Raw genomic sequence first — 20,449 nt, forward strand, 5'->3', positions numbered from 1 at the left:
AACTTCATTGGGCCCAATTTACCGTGATTGTTGTGCTTACATTCCTTAATATGGCAGAGTGACTTAAAAAGTCATACTTCATCATGCATTCATTGACTTGTTCATAAAATGTTTGTAATTTGCAAAAGAGGAAAGACTGAAACTATTATCAGCCATTATATGTTATTTGTTGGCCATATGTTTGTTTGAAATGGCCATAGCTCAATAGAATATGGCTCATGGATAAACTATGTTGTAAATTGGCACTAAAAACCCACCCAAACAGGTAGGCATATGTTAAGAAGCTAACATGAGCCAAAATATTTTAATATGAACCAGGTTACATATGTTGCACTATCTCAGTTCCCTTTAGAGTGAGATCTTCATTTGCATGACGTCTTCATTTTTCCCCAAACTAATTTTTAAAAGTAGACCAGGTATCTATATGGCACAAATTCAGAGGCACCAAAGAGATAGTAAGTCTTTTCTGGTCCCTTCTTCTCAGCCACCCAGTTTCCCCTCTCCACCGCTGTCATTCACAGTTACCAATCTCTCATGTATGGTTGCAGAGGTATTCATGCATATAGTTTCCTCTCCTTTGTACAATTCACAGACTATTGTTATGCATTTGGTTTTCATGTAGTAATGTATCTTGGAGGTTTTTCTTTTTTTTTTTTTTTTTCTTGGAGGTTTTTCTATGTCAACAGAGAGTTTCTTCATTCCTCTTAATGGCTGCATAGTATTCCTGTGTGTAAATGGACCATCCTATATTTAATCAGTTTCTTGCTGATGGACCTTTAGCTTTTTATTTATTTATTTATTTATTTATTTTATTTTTTTTCCTTTAGCTTTTTAAAACCTGTAACTCTTACAGGCTGTGCTGCAGTGACCATTCCCCCCCCCCTTTTTTAAGCCATTTATTTATTTTAGAGAGAGACAGAGTGGGAGGAGAGGCAGAGAGAGAGGGAGAGGCAGAGAATCCCAGGCAGACCCTGTGCTGAGCATGGAGCCCCACATGGAGCTTGATCTCAGGATCCCGAGATCATGACCTGAGATGAAACCAAGAGTTGGAGGCTGAACCAACTGTGCCACCCTGGCGCCCTGCAGTTACCATTCTTCCAAGTCATATATAAGTGTTCCTGCAGGATTAATTCCTAGAAGTGCAGTTACTTAGCTGAAAGGCATAGGCATTTTTAATTTGGGTGGATATTGTCAGATTCTCTTCCAGAGTGATGATATATTAGTTAATATTCACCAGCATCATGTGAGTGCCTTTTCTCCTGTATGCTCATCAACAGAATTTTTTTTTTTTTTAGATTTTATTTATTTATTCATGAGAGGCAGAGACATAGGCAGAGGGAGAAGTAGATTTCCTGCAGGGAGCCTGATGCAGGACTCAATCCCAGAACCCCAGGATCACGCCTTGAGACAAAGGCAGACGCTCAACCACTGAGTCACCCAGGCCTCCCTCATCAACAGAATATTATCATACATTTTGATCTTTATCAAACTGGTAAGTTTAACTTAGTTCCCACCCCCTGCAGCTTTATTGAGATATAGTTGATGTAAAAGTTAGTATTAATTTGTGCTTCTCTGAACATGTATGAGTCTGAACAGTTTTTATGTTTAGGAACCATTTGCTTCCTTTGTTACCTGTTATGTCCTTTGCTTATTTAAAAAACTGGTGGTTAATCTTTTTCTCATTAATTTGTAGGAGTTTTTTTGTTGTTGTTGTTTTTTTTTTTTTTGTAGGAGTTCTTTATATGCTAAAGAAATACGTACTGCAAACCTGGCTTGTTTATCTTTTAATTTCATTTGTTGGTTTTTATTGCTATATAGAAAAAAATTTTTAATGTAGTAAGATTTACCTGGTTTTTTTTAGGAGTGGTTTAAAGTTTTCTGCCAATAGAATTCATATATTTTTTGTTAAGTTTACTCCTAGGTGATTTTTGGTGCCACTTTAGATGGGATCTTTTCTTCCAATATATTTTCTAGTTAGTTGTTTGTATAAAAGATCTTTTTTTTGGCTTGTTTTATTCTTGACTTTAATGGGAATCTTTTAGTGTTTTCCATTTAAGAATATAACCTTTAGACCAAGAACATAGTCTATTAAAGAAGGATCCAATTTGGGTTCTTCCTAACTGCTGCTATTATGAACAAACAGTGATACATTATCCATATAGCCAATTTTGGTATATGTATTTTGATGCTGTGGTTACATGCTCCTATATACCTTTCAAATATAAAGCAATTTTTGTACTCATTACTTGTTATAAATAAAACCATTGATAACCACAAAAAGAGAGGCCCATATATTTTTAATTCATTAAGAATTTTAATACATAAGAAATACTGAATTTATCAAATATCTTTTCAGAATTTATGGAAATCATATGATTTCCCTCTACATTTATTAATATGGTAAATTATATGAGTATATTCCTTATATTGAACATTCCTTGCATTCTTAGAATAAATCCCATTTGCTCATGGTTCTTTGTTCTTTTAGTATATTGCTAGGTTTTATTTATTAAGATTTCACTTAATATCAGATCAACTTGTACTTTCATTGTTACATGCTATCTTTGTGAGAATTTGGGCATAGTGTTATGGTGGTTTATAAAACTAATTTGTGATCATGGTATCTCCCCTGCCAGGTAAGTATTTATAAAACTAATTTGAAAATGTCCTCCTTCTGTGCTCTGGAACAGTTTAATTAGTATTAGAGTTAACTCTGCCTTCAAGGTTTTATAGAATGGCTCTGTGAAATGGCTAGAACTGTCATTTTTTGGTGTTATTCTTGTTTATATGTTTTTTTTTCTTCTGGGGTCAGTTTTGATTTTTTGGGGGGTAATTTTTATTGGAGAACTGTTTTACCTATGTTTTGAAATTTCTTTGTATAAATACTTGAATTTGTTTAAAATTTATTTTTTTTGTATGTTTTGAAATTTCCTTTATCTGTAGTTACTTCTCTATTCTCATTTCCTTTTTTTTTTTAAGATTTTATTTATTTATTCATGAGAGACACAGAGAGAGAGAGAGAGAGAGAGAGAGAGAGGGAGGCAGAGACACAGGCAGAGGGAGAAGCAGGCTGCATGCAGGGAGCCTGACGTGGGACTTCAGGATCACGCCCTGGGCTGAGGGTAGTGCTAAACCACTGAGCCACCCGGCTGCCCCTGTTTTATTTATCTATACTTTTTCTCCATATCTTTTTGTTTGTCTTTAAATGAAGTAGCCAGTTTCCTAATACATAATTGTTTCAGCTATTGGATTTAAAAGTTCTGCCATTTTTTTCTTTGCTGTTCATTTACATTTGCTGCTCTCTTTATTTTATTTTATTTTTTAAAGATTTATTTATTTATTTATGATGGACATAGAGGGAAGAGAAAGAGAGAGAGGCAGAGACACAGGCAGAGGGAGAAGCAGGCTCCATGCCGAGAGCCCGACGCGGGACTCGATCCTGGGACTCCAGGATCGCTCCCTGGGCCAAAGGCAGGCGCCAAACCGCTGAGCCACCCAGGGATCCCCTGCTCTCTTTATTTATATTCATTCTTGTTTTCCTCCCCAAGTTTATTTTTTAAATTTATTTTCTTATAAGTTCTTAGTTTAAATATTTAAAGGTGTTTATTCTGATTACTGTTTTACATGTGTCCTATATATAGTGCATACATTAATAATTTCTATTCAGTTTCTGTTTTGATTTCTTCTCTGAATCAAGACTTTATTTTTTTTATTTTTTATTTTTTTAAATTTTTATTTATTTATGATAGTCACAGAGAGAGAGAGAGGCAGAGACACAGGCAGAGGGAGAAGCAGGCTCCATGCACCGGGAGCCCGACATGGGATTCGATCCCGGGTCTCCAGGATCGCGCCCTGGGCCAAAGGCAGGCGCCAAACCGCTGGGCCACCCAGGGATCCCTGAATCAAGACTTTAAAAGAAGAATTTAAAAACATTTCCAGATAGTACTTTTGCTACTTCTGCCTTCTCATTTTGTTTTTAATTTTATCAGAGAATGTTGTCAGCACTATTTCTACTTTTTGGAATTGATTGAGATTTCCTTTGTGGAACAGTGTATGTTCAATTTCTGTGAATTATTTTTTTAAGATTCTATTTATTTATTCATGAGAGAGAGGCAGAGACATAGGCAGAGGGAGAAGCAGGCTTTCTGGACGGAGCCTGATGGATCCTGGATCCCAGGATCACGCCCTGAGCTGAAGGCAGATGCTTAACCATTGAGCCACCCAAGCATCCCAATTTCTGTGAATGTTAAGTAGATATTTTAAAAGATATATTCTCATTGTTTAGAGTTGAAAGTATACTGGTTAGATCTACTTTATTTTTTATTTATTTTTATTTTTTTGTGGACTAGATCTACTTTTTAAATGATATATTTAAGTAGTTCATCTTCCTTTTGTTTGGTTATTGTGCTGTGGGTTAGGAAATAGTAAGTAAAGTTTCCACTACAGATGTTTCTGTTTGTCTTGTATTTCTTGCCATTTCTGCCTCATTGATTTTGATGCTGTGTTACTTGTAGTATAGCATCACAATTATTCAATCTTTAGGGCAGCCTGGTGGCTCAACGGTTTAGCACCGCTTTCAGCCCAGGGCGTGATCCCAGATCTCCCCTGGATCAAGTCCCATGTCAGGCTCCCTGCATGGAACCTGCTTCTCCCTCTGCCTGTGTCTCTGCCTCTCTCTCTCTCTCTCTCCTCTGTGTGTGTGAGTGTGTCTCATGCATAAATAAATAAAATCTTTTAAAAAAATTATTCAAGGGCAGCCCCGGTGGCGCAGCGGTTTAGCGCCGCCTGCAGCCCAGGGCGTGATCCTGGAGACCCTGGATCGAGTCCCACGTCAGGCTCTCTGCATGGAGCCTGCTTTCCCTCTGCCTGTGTCTCTGCTACTCTCTCTCTCTCTGCATCTCTATAAATGAATAAATAAATAAAATCTTAAAAAAAAGAAAAAAATTATTCAATCTTCATTGTGGATATACTTCATCATAAGTTAAGTATTTTTTTTTACATTTTTAAAAAGATTTTATTTATTTATGCATGAGAGACATAGAGAGAGAGAGAGGCAGAGACACAGGCAGAGGGAGAAGCAGGCTCCTCACAGGGAGCCCGACGTGGGACTCGATCCTGGGTCTCTAGGATCAGGCCCTAGGCTGAAGGTGGCACTAAACCACTGAGCCAGTCAGGTGCCCCAAGTTTTCTGTTTTTTAATTAGTTGTATTATGGCTCTTTACATTTATTGGTTGGAAAGATGTTTGGTCTTATAAAATATGATGCAACCAATATACCTTTTTTTTTGCCATTAATTAATTATTTAATTTTTAAAGATTTTATTTATTCATGAGAGACACAGAGGGAGAGGCAGAGAATAGGTAGAGGGCTTGCTACAGGGAGCCTGATGCAGGTCTCAGTTCCGGGGTCCCTGAATCACACCCTGAGCGAAAGGCAGACATCTGCTCAACCACTGAACTACTCAGGTATCCCTTTTGCCCTTAATTTAAATCATAATATGGATTGTGTTTTCTTTGCTTCATTTTAATTGTGTTTTCTTTCACTTAATTGTGAATTTTTCCATTACTATTTTTATTCTTGTGGATACTGTTATACCTATAATTTTATTTTATTTTTAAGATTTTATTTATTTATTCATGACAGATGCACAGAGAGAGAGGCAGAGACACAGGTAGAGGGAGAAGCAGGCCCCATGCAGGGAGCCCGATGTGGGACTCCATCCCGGGACTCCAGGATCGCGCTCTGGGCCAAAGGCAGGCGCTAAACCGCTGAGCCACCCAGGGATCCCCTTCCTATAATTTTAAATAGCAGACATAATCCTCTACTTCTTTAGATAGCATTTATTTATTATTTATTTTTATTTTTAAAAGGATTTTATTTGGGATGCCTGAGTGGCTCAGCGGTTGAGCATCTGCCTTCGGCTCAGGCGTGATCCTGGAGTTCTGGAGTTCTGAGATTGAGTCCTACAATGGGCTCCTGCAAGGAGCCTGTTTATCCCTCTGCCTATGTCTCTGCCTCTCTCTCTGTGGTTCTCATGAACCACAGGGTGGGGAGAGTGCACATATACAAGCAAGGGGACTAGCAGGCAGATGGAGAGGGAGAAGCAGGCTCCCCACTGAGCAGGGAGCCCAATGATGGGACTTGATCCCAGGACCCTGGGATTATGACCTGAGCTGTAGATAGATGCTTAACCAACCTAGCTCCCAGGCTCCCCATATATAGCATTTCTCTAGATAGTGTTCTCCCCACTAAGCAGTATCAAAACTAAACTTCTACTTTCTCCTACTTTCCCTTCACCATGCAGTTTTGTTACATTTTATTTTTAGTTCTAGTGCTTAGTTTTATACCTTGAAATATGCTTGTGATCTCTCAGCTTTCAGGCTTTTTACACTTTCATCTGTCTTCCCTATTTCTTCTCTTTTTTCTCCATATCTTTTAACAGTTTATAACATTTGCATTCCATTCCATGACTACAATCCCCACAATTGTCTTAAATATATTCCTAGAGCTGAGTGAGTTAGTTGCTCACTGCTGATGTGACTCTTCAAATTCACTAACCTAACTAGGATATCTAGAAATGGTTAAATTTTTGCAATCTATAAGTTTAAATCTTTTATTTCTGGAAATTTTTTTTGAATTACATCTCTCATTTCTTTCCGTGTTTATAGTTCTCTTTTTTACAATTAAAAAATATTTATTTATTCATGAGAGACACACAGAGGCAGAGATACAGGCAAAGGGAGAAGCAGGCTCCCTGTGGGGAGCCCAATGTGGGATTTGATCACAGGATCACAACCTGAGCTGAAGGCAAACGCTCAACCACTGAGCCACCCAGGAGGCCCTTTTTCGCAAAATTTATCTATATGTTAGATCTACTTTGTCTTCTGTACTTATTTTCTAATTCTTATAAACTCTTGCTGACTTCAGTTTCATTTTTTCCACTCTTTTAGTCCTGTCATCTAAGCTTCTTATTGGGTTGTTAGTGGTATATATTCTGCCTTGGGCTTTTTGCAGTTTTTATTGATGGAATGGTTTTAGAAAGCCTAGACTTTTAGCTGGCTCAAGGCCTGTAGGTTCCAACTGGCATCCTGGGAACAAGTAGCTAGGGCTTTAAAAAGAAATTGTAGAAAAAAAAGGACAGATGCTTTTCACCATCTGCCAGTTTTGCTGTTTAGTCATATTCCTTCTTTATTAATAACAGATAATCAAAATTCCCTTTTGAGGTTCTGCTTTTTTTCTTCTCCTCTCATTTCACTTCCTTGCAGAAATCCTTTTACTTTAATTTGAGTGTGTATTGTTGTGAATGTTTTTAATTTATGGGTTTAAAAATATAAATATTTGGGGGATTATTTGGTTCTGTTACATGGAAGAAGGATTTTGAAATTGTCTCCTTGCTCCTAGAGCAGGAGCAAGTGTTCTTTCCCTAGGGAAAAATTAGGAGTAGATCCTGTTTATCAAGCTTTGTGTTATTTTATTAAATGCAAATATTAGGTGATAGTTGAAGGGAAACATGTAAAGCTGAGGAATACACAAATTTGGAAGATCTTTGGAAGTCTTTTTTTTTCTTTTCACATTGTATGTAGATATGGTAGAAAGTTTTTCTTTGATCAATGTACTTCTTAGAATCTGGGTGTTCTCTCTCTATTTATATATCTCTCTCTTTTTTTTTAAGTAGGCTCCACTCGTGTGGAGCTCATTGTGAAGCTCAAAGTCAGGACTGAGAAATTGAGACCTGAGCTGAGATCAGAAGTTGAATGCTTAACTGACTGAGCCACCAGGTGCCCCAATGAGCTTTTTCTTTGAAGTCATTTCTGTGCTAAAATAGATTGTGCTGGGATCCCTGGGTGGCGCAGCGGTTTGGCGCCTGCCTTTGGCTCAGGGCGTGGCCCTGGAGACCCGGGATCGAATCCCACATCGGGCTCCCGGTGCATGGAGCCTGCTTCTCCCTCTGCCTGTGTCTCTGCCTCTCTCTCCTCTCTCTCTCTCTCTGTGACTATCATAAATAAATAAATAAATAGATATTTAAAAAAAAAAATAAAATAAAATAGATTGTGCTACCATGCTGATGGCATGCTAGTAATCAAAGATTTGAGGAGCACTTCTATGTTCAAATCATCCCTTGATCCACTTGGTTCTTGGAAGTTGTTAGGGATGCTAAACATCACTTTGGACCTTTAAGATAATAGTTAAAAGAAATGATGGCCACAGGGCCAAGAACTTGAATGGTGACTGACTTTACCCAACTAGTATCTTGTCATTAGGCTGTTTTCCCTGGTCAGTGTGCATCAGGGGATTACCCTATAGTGTGTTATCTATTTCCTTGTGTGTGGGTTACAGTCTCTATTTATGGCATGTGGGAAAAGGAAAGCGCTATTCTTCTGGGAGACAACAACTGAAATCTTAGATTCTTAAGGCCGTGGGAGGGCTTTTCACCTGTCATTACATTTTATAAAGTTTATCACGTGCAGTTTGGCCAGAGCAGTCTGGGGTAGCAGTATCTGCCATTATTGATCTCTTGCCCAGTGCCAAGTGCTGTGCTAGGTACTTTTATATCCTATATCTCATTTTTATTTTTTTATTTTATTTTATTTTTTTTAATTTTTATTTATTTATGATAGAGAGAGAGAGAGAGAGAGAAGGCAGAGACACAGGCAGAGGAAGAAGCAGGCTCCACATAGGGAGCCTCATTTTTAATTAGGGTGATTATGTGAGCTTTTTATTATTATCTTCAATTTACTGATTAGAGAAACTGAGGCTCACATGACAGGTTGTAGAGATGAATTTGAATTCAGGCCTCCCTGGCTCAAAAGCCTATGCCTTTTTTTTTTTTAAGATTTATTTATTTATTTAATTATTATTTATGATAGACAGAGAGAGAGAGAGAGAGAGGGAGAGGGAGAGAGAGGCAGAGACACAGGAGGAGGGAGAAGCAGGCTCCATGCCAGGAGCCCGATGCGGGACTCGATCCCGGGACTCCAGGATCGCGCCCTGGGCCAAAGGCAGGCGCCAAACTGCTGAGCCACCCAGGGATCCCCAAAAGCCTATGCCCTTAATGACTGTGTTACTATTTCTCAGGGATTGTGGTTAACTTTTTTGAAAGTTTTTTTGTGTGTGTATGTGGACATATTTTAATTTTATTTAAATTCATTTAATTAACATATAATGTATTATTGGTTTTAGAGGTAGAGTTCAGTGATGCATCAGCCTTATATAACACTGAGGGCTCATGTGCCTTCAATGTCCATCACCCAGTTACCCGATCCCCCTTTACTCTCCTTCCTTCCAGTGACCCTCAGTTTGTTTCCTACGATTAGGAGTTTCTTATGGTTTGTCTCCCTCTCTGATTTGGTCTTGTTTTGTTTTTCCCTCCCTTCCTCTATGATCCTCTGTTGTGTTTCTTAAATTTCACATGAGTAAGATTATATGATAATTGTCTTTCTCTGATTGACTTATTTTGCTTAGCATGATATCCTCTACTTCCATCCACATCATTGCATATGGCAAGAATTCATTTTTTTGAAGGCTGAGTATAGTATTCCTCTGTATATATATACTGCATCTTCTTTGTCCATTCATCTGCTGATGGACATCTGGGCCTTTCCATAGTTTGTTTTGCTGCTGTAAATGTTGGGGTGCAGGTGCCCCTTTGGATCCCTCGTTTGTATCCTTTAGGTAAATCCTAGTGGTGCAATCTGGTTCATAGAATAGCTCTATTTTTAACTTTTTGAGGAATCTCTATACTGTTTCTAGAGTGGCTGTACCAACTTGCATTTACACCAGCAGTATACGAGGGTTCCCTTTCTCTACGTCCTTTCTAACATTTTTGTTTCTTGACTTGTTCATTTTAGCCATTCTGATTGGTATGAGGTGGTATCTCACTATGTTTTTGATTTCTATTCCCCTGATGTTGAGTGAAGTTGAGCATTTTTTTCATGTGTCTGCTAACCATTTGTATGTCTTCTTTGGCTCGTATCTTCTGGCTCATTTTTGATTATTTGTTCTTTGGGTGTTGAGTTTGATAAGTTCTTTATCGATTTGGATACTAGCCCTTAATCTGATATATCATTTGCAAATATCTTCTCCCATCCTGTTGGTTGTCTTTTGGTTTTGTTGACTGTTTCCTTTGCTGTGCAAAAGCTTTTATCTTGATGAGGTCCCAATAGTTCATTTTTGCTTTTGTTTCCCTTGCCTTTGGAGATGTGTCTAGTAAGAAATTGCTGCGGCTGAGATCACAAAAGTTACTGCCTGTGCAAAATCCTCTAGGAATTTGATGAATTCCTGTCTCACATTTGTCTTTCATCCATTTTAAGTCTATTTTTATGTATGGTGTGAGGAAATGGTCCAGTTTCATTTTTCTGTGTGTGGCTGTCCAGTTTTCCCAACACCATTTGTTGAAGAAGCTGGGTTTTTTTTGTTGTTGTTGTTTGTTTGTTTGTTTTGCCATTGGATATTCTTTCCTGCTTTGTTGAAGATTAGTTGACCATTGAGTTTAGGGTCCATTTCTGGGTTCTCTTTTCTGTTCTATTGATCAATGTGTCTGTTTTTGTGCTAGTATAAAAGTCTTTTAAAGCTAAATAAGAATAATGCTTTATAGGCAAATAGACTAAAAAATTCTCATTGTACATAATTTAATGCAGGTTAACTCTGTATTTGGATAATTAAAACAGACTTTGCACATTTGACAGAATCTGGAGAATCACATTATGAGATTAAGAGGTAGGAGAGTGAATATTTTTTTTCCACTGATAATTCCAAGAGTGATTAGATGGATTTTGCTTGAATTTTCTTCTTGACAGGGAAAACCTTCAGGCCTTTAATTAAAGGCCAAAATGGGAGCCTTTATCTGGAATACAATTGTTCTGACATAGGAACCATTTTGAATAACATAGAATGGTTTAAAATAGCATCTTCCATACTTCGCATATTTACTTGGAAATGTGCTCTATGTCAATTTGGTGATCCAAAAAGCATAGCTCAGCTAGCATCAGATCAGTTTTTCTGGATTGGGGTAATGTAGTTAAATATTTATTTATGTGGCTACAATGAGTACTGCCCTGTGAATTCCACTGTAAATTTGTAGTTAATATACCATTACCTTAGAGTCTTACCAAGTATTTCTGCCTTTGGACACATTAGAGACAGACTCTCCTATTGTTTGCATTTGCCTTCATAAAAACTGGAAAGCAAGCAAAAGAAAAGTTTTTTGTCCTTTCAGGACAAGTTTACCTTCTGCTTAGCAAAATTAGGTTTGCACTTTCCCTATGGAAGAAGACAGAGCCCTACAGGGCCACTGTTACTCATGTGCCTAAATCTGCCATCCTCTGCCCTGAGGAAGAGCGTGTTCTGTTCCACATGGCATTGCTGAGCAATTCCAAGAAGACCCAGAGCAGGCAAGCCAGACTTCCCTGTCTCACTTTACATGTCAAAAAAAGTCTTTTATCCCATCCTGCCCTGTCTGGGAGATAGGATGGGGAAGGTGTTCAGTTCTGCCAGCGCTTTTACTGAAGACAAACTTGGAAGATATTTTTCCATAGTTTTGGGATTGATGCCTTAGTTAGCAATCTGTTCACCAAACACAATGGAGTTGTGACCCAAGAAAAGTAGCCCCGAAGCTTTAGGGCCAGGTAGTGAGATCCAGGGTACTTGGTTGAAGGGAAATTACTCCTGTGCTATTTTGGCGAGTCTTGTCCTGAGGACAATTAAATAGTCCAGACAGGTCACTGGGTGAGACCAATTTCCTGGTTTGTTTATTTGAGCCTGATTGTTTTTCAACATTGAGCCAGCAGGTCATGGTCCTGCTACACCGTTACCCCAACTCTGTGGAGAGCAATCCCTTTCATTTCTGATTTCTGCAGGCTTCCCTAAGGATCCTAGCCTTGTCTTTATCGGGCTGGATTGCTCTGGTCTCGCTCGGGCAGGTCCAGAGTAGAAGGCAGTGCCACTAATCAGTTTCAGCTTCATTTTATGCAGGCATTTGGCTTTATGTCCCGAGTCGCCTTGCAAGCAGAGAAGATGAATCATCACCCGGAATGGTTCAATGTGTACAACAAGGTAACTAAATTGCCTTATTTGGGGATCACCTTCACTGTGAAGTTTAAGAAATTTCATTCTTCCTTGTTATCCTGTGCAATGATGTGTCAAGTGTCATTGTGCTTAGGAAAGGGTTCTTTTATTCTTTTGCTGTGAATCCCTGTGTATTATTGCAAATTAGTAACAAATTCTCAGATCTACTCAAGAGAGCAGTGACAAAACTCTTTTATTTTCATGCTTGTCTTCTACTGAAACTAATGTGAGTGAGTTCGGCCAAATAAGGCTTCTGAATTAAAGTTGAAAATCAGCCATGCAGATACATTTTAAACTCTCCTAAGGTAAATATTTGAATGTAATGTAGCAAATAAGAGAGATATGGCCTTATTATCTTACTGAAATAACTACTCAAGAACTGTGCTTTAAAAATAACTGTTAAATTCTACATTCTAAGTGGGAACTGACCTTCATTAGACAAAGAGCAGGCTAAAAAGAAAGATTTTAAGTAGTTTTGAAGGGGGCTCAAAGTAAGAACAGTCATGCCCCCCCCCCCCCCCATGTCCTTGCCTTTATGGTCATGCCATTTGAAGTATCTTATCTAGACTTCTGCATGATTCTCTTTTCTCTCTCTTTGAAAGAAAGAACATTTTCTGATGTACTTGTGATTTATTGGAATAATTCAGAATACGCAGGTACCATGATAAACCTTTCTTACCTAGTTGCCTCTCTCTACCCATAATTTTACTTTTGCTTTTTAATTGATTTTTCAAGAAGCCACAGTCTGTTCCTCCACCCCCCCCCCCCCCCATTTCCCTAATTTGGAAATGGGCTTTTCTGACTGTAGTTCCTAAGATACTACATTTGATACTTTGGTTTTTCTCAGTGGCCTTAAAATAGTTGTGTAATTAAAGTAATGGGAGTCAAAATGGAACCGTAGTCTGTCTCTTTTTTTTGAGGGACAAGATTACAGATTCCGGCAACTGGATTGCCCTTCACGTGAAAGGACCTTTTTTTTATCTGTGGGCAGCTGCTGGGCCCAGCCTGAAGCCCACGGTGCCCCTGCAGGAGACTTGGTTTTGGAAATGCTGCACTTATTCATAATGTAGTGTTTTGTAAATTATTTAATCTCTGCACTGTGTATTAGATGTGAATGTTGAATAATAAAATGACTTGTGAACTACCAAAAATGAGTAGCATGAATTGTAGCTCTAGCTTTTTAAAACTGCTTCTCTGTTTCTTAGGTGCAGATAACCCTAACCTCGCATGACTGTGGCGGACTGACCAAGAGAGATGTGAAATTGGCCACGTTTATTGACAAAGCAGCTGCTTCTGTGTGATTTCTTGGAAAATGCAAACCCTGTGTGCCTCTTAGCCATCATGTATGTGAAAGGCAGTTGACATAAACGAACTCAGTTGTCAATTTAAGTTCACCTTTTGAACAGTCTTTTGTACAATCAGTGCTTAATTACAACATGATTAAACTTGGGCCTGAGGATTTCTCATTATTTCTAATCATATACATGAGGTAAACCAACTCAAGTAATTATTTTCACAATATTCACAGAGAGAAATAACATTCTTTTAAAAAATTTTTAATTTATTTAGTTTTTTAAAAAACATTTTATTTATTTATTTGACAGAGAGGGAGAGAGCGCATAAGCAGGGAGCAGCAGGCAAAGGGAGAGGGAGAAGCAGGCTCCCTGACTTGATCCCAGGGTGCTGGGGTCATGACCTGAGCTGAAGGTAGACACTTAACCAACTGAGCCACCCAGGTGCCCAAGAAGTAACATTCTTAAAGACTGGAAATTGTGATGTGAGAGTATGCACACATTTTATAACCCAGAAGTTTAAGTGATTATGGTGACTTTACCAAGGCATTATGATGGAGAATAATTAGAAGTAGAAGAATGGTGAACTCTGTAGATAAAGGGTTTTAACCATATATAACGATCTTATGGTGCCGAAGTTGATTTGGATTGTAGCTATTTTAGTTACATAATTAGATTACAAAAGCCACAGAAATTGGGTAACAATACCTTGTGTTATATCCTGTTCAGAGAGGGAGTTGAAGGAGAAGACTAAGTGTCTTATCCATGGCCTCTGGCAACTTGGGGCATTATAAGGATTCACCATCACAGTGACCAACTTGGCAGTTCATTATTTGACTTACTGCCTTAAGGGGGAACTAAGTGTCAGGGCACGTGGGTGGCTCAGTTGGTTAAGCCTCTGCCTGTGGCTCAGGTCATGATCCCAGGGTCCTGGGATAGAGCCCACATTGGGCTCCCCACTCAACCCAGAGCCTGCTTCTCCCTCTCCCCTACCTATTCCTCCCCATGCTTGTGCTCTCTCTCTCAAATAAATAAATAAGATTTTTTTTAAAGGTCTTATTTATATATTTATGAGAGACACAGAGAGAGAGGCTGAGACATAGGCAGAGGGAGAAGCAGACTCCCTGCAGGGATCCCAGTGCAGGACTCAATTCTGGGACCTCAGATCACGACCTGAGCCAAAGGCAGACACTCAACCACTGAGCCACCCAGGTGCCCCAGATCTTTTTTTTTTTTTTCTTTTTTTAAGGAGGAACAAAGGGTGGCTCAGCAGTTGAGCATCTGCATCAGGCTCCTGGTATGGAGCCTGCTTCTCTCTCTGCCTATGTCTCTGCGTCTCTCTCTGTGTCTCTCGTGAATAAACAAATAAAATCTTTTTTTTTTTTAAAGAGGAACTAAAGGTCATTTTTGAAAATCATCTGTAGTTTGTGACTCCTGAACTAAGGGTCTGTTACTACCAAGTTAGAAGCTACTGAGCTTTTATACAGGATTGAACTCTGTTTATTCTGTGTGTCATAGATAGGAGAAAAAATGGAATGCAAAGTTGTCTATTTAATGAATACCCAGCATTTGCTTCAATGTGGATGAAACTGGAGGGTATTATGCTGAATGAAGTAAGTCAGTCGGAGGAGGACAAACATTATATGGTTTTATTCATTCGGGGAATATAAAAAATAGTGAAAGGGATTAAAGGGAAAAGGAGAGAAAATGAATGGAAAATATCAGAGAGGGAGACAGAACATGAGACTCCTAACTCTAGGAAACGAACAAGGGGTAGTGGAAGGGGAGGTGGGTGGGGGGATGGGGTGACTGGGTGATGGGCACTGAGGGGGGCACTTGATGGGATGAGCACTGGGTGTTATGCTATTTGTTGGCAAATAGAACCCCAATAAAAAAAAAAAGTTGTCTATTTAAAAATTACAGTTACAGTGTTCTTTGAAGGAACTCATGAATGTACTTATTATTTTTTAACAATTTTATTTATCAGAAAGAGGAAGAGGGAGACAGAGAATCTGAAGCAGACTCCGCACTGAGTGCGGAACCTGATGTGGGGTTTGATCTCCCAACTGCAAGATCATGACCTGAGCTGGAATCAAGAGTCTGACACACTCAGCCAACTGAGTCACCCAGGCACCCTAGGAATGTACTTATTTTTTTAATGTATTTTAATTTTTTAAAAATTTATTTATTTGAATGAGAGAGAGAGCATGAGATGGAGTGAGGGGCAGAGAGAGAAAGAGAAGCAGGCTCCCACTGAGCAGGGAGCCCGATGCGGGACTCATGACCTGAGCCAAAGGCATATGCTTAACCAACTGAGCCACCTAGGCGCCTATGGAATATACTTATTAATAAGATTAGAATGTAGATTAAAATAATATATATATCTGCCCAAGGAGGTTGTGTTAATCCCTTGAAGCATTGTGGTAGCAGGATTTAATAGGGATCATCTTTGTAACCCACCTTGTTTCAGAGACCAGAAAAATCTGTATGTTATAACAAGTAAACCTTCCCCTCCCTACCCAACCTTGGCGTTAGTCCGAGAAACCATATGGAAACAGGACAAGGAGGCTGAGCTCTCTGAAGCTGGTTCTTGATTGAGTCTGTTGGCTTGGGGGAGACAGTACCACTCTCAGGTACTGTCAGTGGTAAACTGACAGTACCTGAGAGAAGAGAGACAAAAGACACCCAGGTTCTTTAGCTGTTGGGAGATCCAGGTTTATTGCCTCTTAGAAATTTACTTTAGAGGAAAAAGCATAACTTTTTTTTTTTTAAGATCTTATTTTTTAAGTAATCTCTATCCTCAACTTGGAGCTTGAACTCACAACTCTGAGACCAAAAGTCACATGCTCTTCCACCTGAGCCAGCCAGGTACCACCCTGTATTGTGTTTTTATAAACTCTTTCCTATATTATAGATTTTGGAACTTTTGTAAATTTTATTACCAAAGATTTTTAGCTCAGTTAGTTTTTTCACATGAATTTTTAAAACATGAACAAGTTTAAGCATATTTAAAAATAAATGAGGGGATCCCTGGGTGGCTCAGTGCTTTAGCGCCTGCCTTTGGCCCAGGGCATGATCCTGGAGTCCTGGGATTGAGTCCCGCATCGGGCTCCCGGCATGGAGCCTGCTTCTCCCTCCTCCTGTGTCTCTGCCTCTCTCTCTCTCTATGTCTATCATGAATAAATAAATAAAAATCTTAAAAGAAAATAGAATGAATAGTACATCGAACCCTTGTGCACTGAGATTTAACAGTTACCAAGATTTTATACCAGTTACTTCATAGAATTCTTCATTTTTCTTTGCTAAAGCATTTAAAAGCTTTAAAATAGCTTTAAAATGTAAAAATCCCTAATAGCATGTCATTTTGCCCTTATATCCTTCAGTAAATATCTCTAGATAATACAGTCATTTTCCTGTATAAACCATAATGCCATTATTACACCTAATAAAATAAACCATGATTCTTTGGTATCACTTAACACCCAGGCAAAATCAGATTTCCCTGAAGGTCAGGAATGCCTTTGGACAGTAATTTTGATCTAATCATGAAATTCACCTATCACATTCGGTCTCTGTCATTTCAATCTACAATGAGCAAGCTCCCCCCTTTGCTCCCTTTTCCGCATGTCATTGACTTACTGTAAAAATGGGATCATTTGTTGTTGTCCTGTGGAGTATCTGACTTTCTGAATTTGTTTGCTCCTTTTGGTGTCCTTTGACTTGTTTCACTGTACCCTGAATGGAAACTTTTCCCCTTATCTTGAATGTAGGCGTGAGAGGCTCACCTTGTTGGCTGTTAACCTATACCACACATTAGCACGATGGAGAGAGCAGGATAGGGCTTGTGACTGCAGTGGTGAAGACCCGAGAGTGCATCTACTAATTAGCAGCTCCAAGAAGGTTTGATGTAAGGTCCTTGTTAAGGGTTGTTGCATCTTTTGGAACTCACAGACTTTAGAGAATCAGCGATCCCATAGTAAAAGGCTGTGGAAGTACTCACTAGGGTAAATGGCAATAGAACGAATCTCCAGACTGTTCAAGTAACTGACATTTCAGCTCAGAAGACACTTGTCAAAGTTGGAGACTCCTGGGTTCCCTTCTATTCCACATCCTTGTGCGATGGCAGTGTTTTTTCTGATGCAGTAAGCTTCCGATTTCCCTCCATTTTCTTTGTAAATGATCTCTGGCATAGAGAGGAGTTACAAAGACATGAACTATGACCCCTTGTATGACCTCCACAGGTAACAAAACAGGTGGCGGGATGTTTGACAGTTCCCTTTTCTAAACTGAAGTTAATGTTATGAAAATAATGGTTACTTTCTGGCATCGATAGGAGTTAGGAAATCTTTGGATAAACAGAATAAGGATGGTTCTTTATGTTTTTGCTCTAGAGAAAGAAGCAGTGTGTATATTGTGTTTGGACACAAACCTGACTCCCATTAATGTCCTGCAGGACTAGTTTAATTATGCAACAGTCTATATGCTTTCTCATCCAGTGTTCAAAAAGACACTGGTTAAACTCTATCACTTTAAATTTTGTGGAATTCCCTGCAAAACACCAAGAGCTGGAATAGGGTTTGGTTATAAAATGTGAGCTTTTTGTTTCATTGCCAGTTCTTGAGACAAGTAAAGGAATGACACTTGGCCCCGGGACTTGAGCCACCAAGCTGCCATGCCTGCGTGCTTGACTGCTGACTTCCCTAGCTGTGTGTGGCTGGGGTGGTGATGCAGAAGTCAGGCACGATGTGAGTTGCTGCTGGAAGGACAGAAGAGATAGATGGCCCTTTGGCTTCTTGTCCAGGGTATCTGTTGTGCCCACCTCTTCATGAGAAAATATGGATGATTTCACTTGGCCCTGGAGAAGCTTTTCACTTCTGATTCTACTCACCAGCTGAAGTTCCATTCCCAGACTAGATATCTTCCTCAGTGACTTCAGAGACCACATTCAATTGTGCTTAGCTGTGCTGATGTATACTAACAACAATTGGACTTTGCGCTTCCAGCTGGCCATCTTTTCTCACCCCTCCAAGCATCTTGAAAGAATTCTTTATATTCTTAATCTCCTCTCAATTTCTCTCCGAAAGTGTGCTTTTGATGCTTAAAGAGGGAAGGTATGGAAGTATACCATTGGGGTTCCTGGAGATGGACTCCCACCATGCTCACTCAGGTGCTTGAGTGAGCATAAGGACCCCTGATGTCATTCATTTGTATATTCATACAGCATACATGTACCAAGGGCCTTCTCTGTGTCCCAACTTGAATAGGCATATTGATGTATGGGGCAGGTGGAAACAGACTCAGGTGGAGTACTGAGTCAGGCTTTTTCCCAGCAGCTGCTTCAGAGGGCTGTTGTGGGGATGTTGGGCATTAGCTAAGAAGGCCTTAGGGGGCATATGACCCCCTAAGGAGGCAGTAGGAGGTATAGGAAGAGCTGAATAAATATGTTATTTCCCAGTTCAGTATATTGGTTGTTGACAAGAGTATTTTCCTACCAAGAATAGTTATATACACTTGTTTCAGAATGCCTGGGACTACAGAGATATTGTGGTGATCATTTGCTTGTTCTATGGTTCAAGAAGTTATGTTTTTACGACTATGATCAATTTAGCCACTGAAGATTTAATACAACAAAGGGTTACCCAGATTGCTCTGTCTAGATTTGCAGGAGATTAAAAGAAGGAAAGCAAGGAGAATATACTGATCCCAAGAATTGAACAGAGCAGAAACACTATTGCTTCTGTACTTAAAATATATCTGACCCACAGGCTCATGAGCTCCTACGCTCTATCTAGGCGAGTCATATGTGCACATTACATGCCGCCCGCCCCATAACCTAGTGCTGGGCATGACTAACCTCTGTTCCTTTCCTCCCACTTCTTGTGTTCTAGCCCCAGATCCATAGAAATCTTTTCTGTCCATCCTGCTGTTTCCAGTCCTGTGCCCTGGATGTATGCTCTTAGCTCTTAGAGCCCCCAGAGAACTTTGCTCTTCCCTTTTATATGACCCTTAATTTACTCTAACACATCATTAAGAGGATGTGGATGGTAGAGATCAGCCAGGGAGTATTTGACTCTGTGGGCCTCCAGGCTAGTAAGGTACTAGAATGTTCAAGAATGACCTCATAAACAAAGCGTTCCCTTCCTGGGCTTTGCTCTCTGGCTTCTTAGAATCTGGATGCCAAGGAAATCCCTAAGCAGAGATTTTTTTGTTAGATAATCAAGGAATAAAAATTAGAAATTTGGAAAATGTCTCAACAGTTTCATTACCAGAATGATACAACAAGAGTCATTTCCAGCTCACTGTTGGATAATCCATCACTGGTGTTCTGTGCAAGATTCGGGAAATTTCAGTAAATATTCTTTATTTCTATTGTTTGTTTAAGAAATGTGCAGATGGCAGCTTAGGGGAGCAGGCTGCCAGTGTTCTCTTAGCTTCTTCACAAACATACTCTTCCGCTGCCTAAAACGAGGTATGTGCCCTTGAGGACTGGCCTTCTGTGACTGGTAAGGTTGGTGAAGGCTCAGCCAGACATTTTGCTTCTTTGGCTTTAATGCCATGACTGGCTAGTTAAGTCAGCTTCAGTCACTCTCTCATTTGACCCATATACTGCATTTGACTCAGTTTAGTCCTTTTTATCTTTTTGTCCTTCTTACTTTCCTTTTATTAGCTACTAGGTTAGAAAATTTGAAGGTTTTTTTGGAGGTATTAGACCTCAAATCAGACAAAATTATACATCCTGTTTTTATAGATTATAAAAGTATATACATTCTGTATTTATTTACTTTTAGGAGAGTGTGTTAATTTGTTGCATATAGTGGGGAAGTAATACATGATTTTGAGAAAAATTGGAAAGCACAGGTAAATATTAATAACCAAAAAAAAAAAAGTATTACCTGTAAGCTCACCATCCACAGGCAGGCACTATCAACATTTTGGTGTGTTTCCTTCTCAGTTTTTTCTACTTGTTTTTGCACAGTTGAGATAATATTGAGTAGAGAATTGTGTATCTTGTTTTGTTTTTATCCGTTGCCACCCAGTGGATCATAAACATCTTTTTAAACCATAGAAAGTGCATAGGCATATTTTAGTATTTA

At 39.2% G+C, this 20,449-nt stretch overlaps 2 protein-coding genes across 8 annotated transcripts in view; both read left to right on the forward strand.

Annotated features, from left to right (window-relative positions):
* The window catches only part of PCBD2 (pterin-4 alpha-carbinolamine dehydratase 2), a 56,090-nt gene extending 42,577 nt beyond the window's left edge, over nt 1-13,513 (forward strand). For 2 of the 3 annotated variants that reach the window (XM_077911731.1, XM_077911732.1), the window contains 2 exons: nt 11,971-12,051; nt 13,269-13,513. In XM_077911731.1, the coding sequence (XP_077767857.1) occupies nt 11,971-12,051; nt 13,269-13,364 (177 nt within the window). In that variant the 3' untranslated portion in view covers nt 13,365-13,513. Of the gene's footprint in view, nt 1-1,346; nt 1,493-11,970; nt 12,052-13,268 lie in introns of those variants that run through there. The other variant, XM_077911733.1, reaches the window with a different exon arrangement.
* Nucleotides 13,514-15,216: 1,703 nt separating this feature from the next.
* CATSPER3 (cation channel sperm associated 3) overlaps nt 15,217-20,449 on the forward strand; it is a 40,623-nt gene continuing 35,390 nt past the window's right edge. For 2 of the 5 annotated variants that reach the window (XR_013387687.1, XM_077911727.1), the window contains exon 1: nt 15,228-19,704. Coding sequence is in view for 2 of the 5 variants with exons in the window: in XM_077911727.1 (XP_077767853.1) it covers nt 19,601-19,704 (104 nt within the window). In the remaining 3 variants the exon portion in view is untranslated. Of the gene's footprint in view, nt 19,825-20,449 lie in introns of all 5 variants that reach the window. The other 3 variants (XM_077911730.1, XM_077911729.1, XM_077911728.1) reach the window with 3 other exon arrangements.

This window comes from Canis aureus, chromosome 10 (assembly GCF_053574225.1).
Source record: "Canis aureus isolate CA01 chromosome 10, VMU_Caureus_v.1.0, whole genome shotgun sequence".
NCBI lineage: Eukaryota > Metazoa > Chordata > Mammalia > Carnivora > Canidae > Canis > Canis aureus.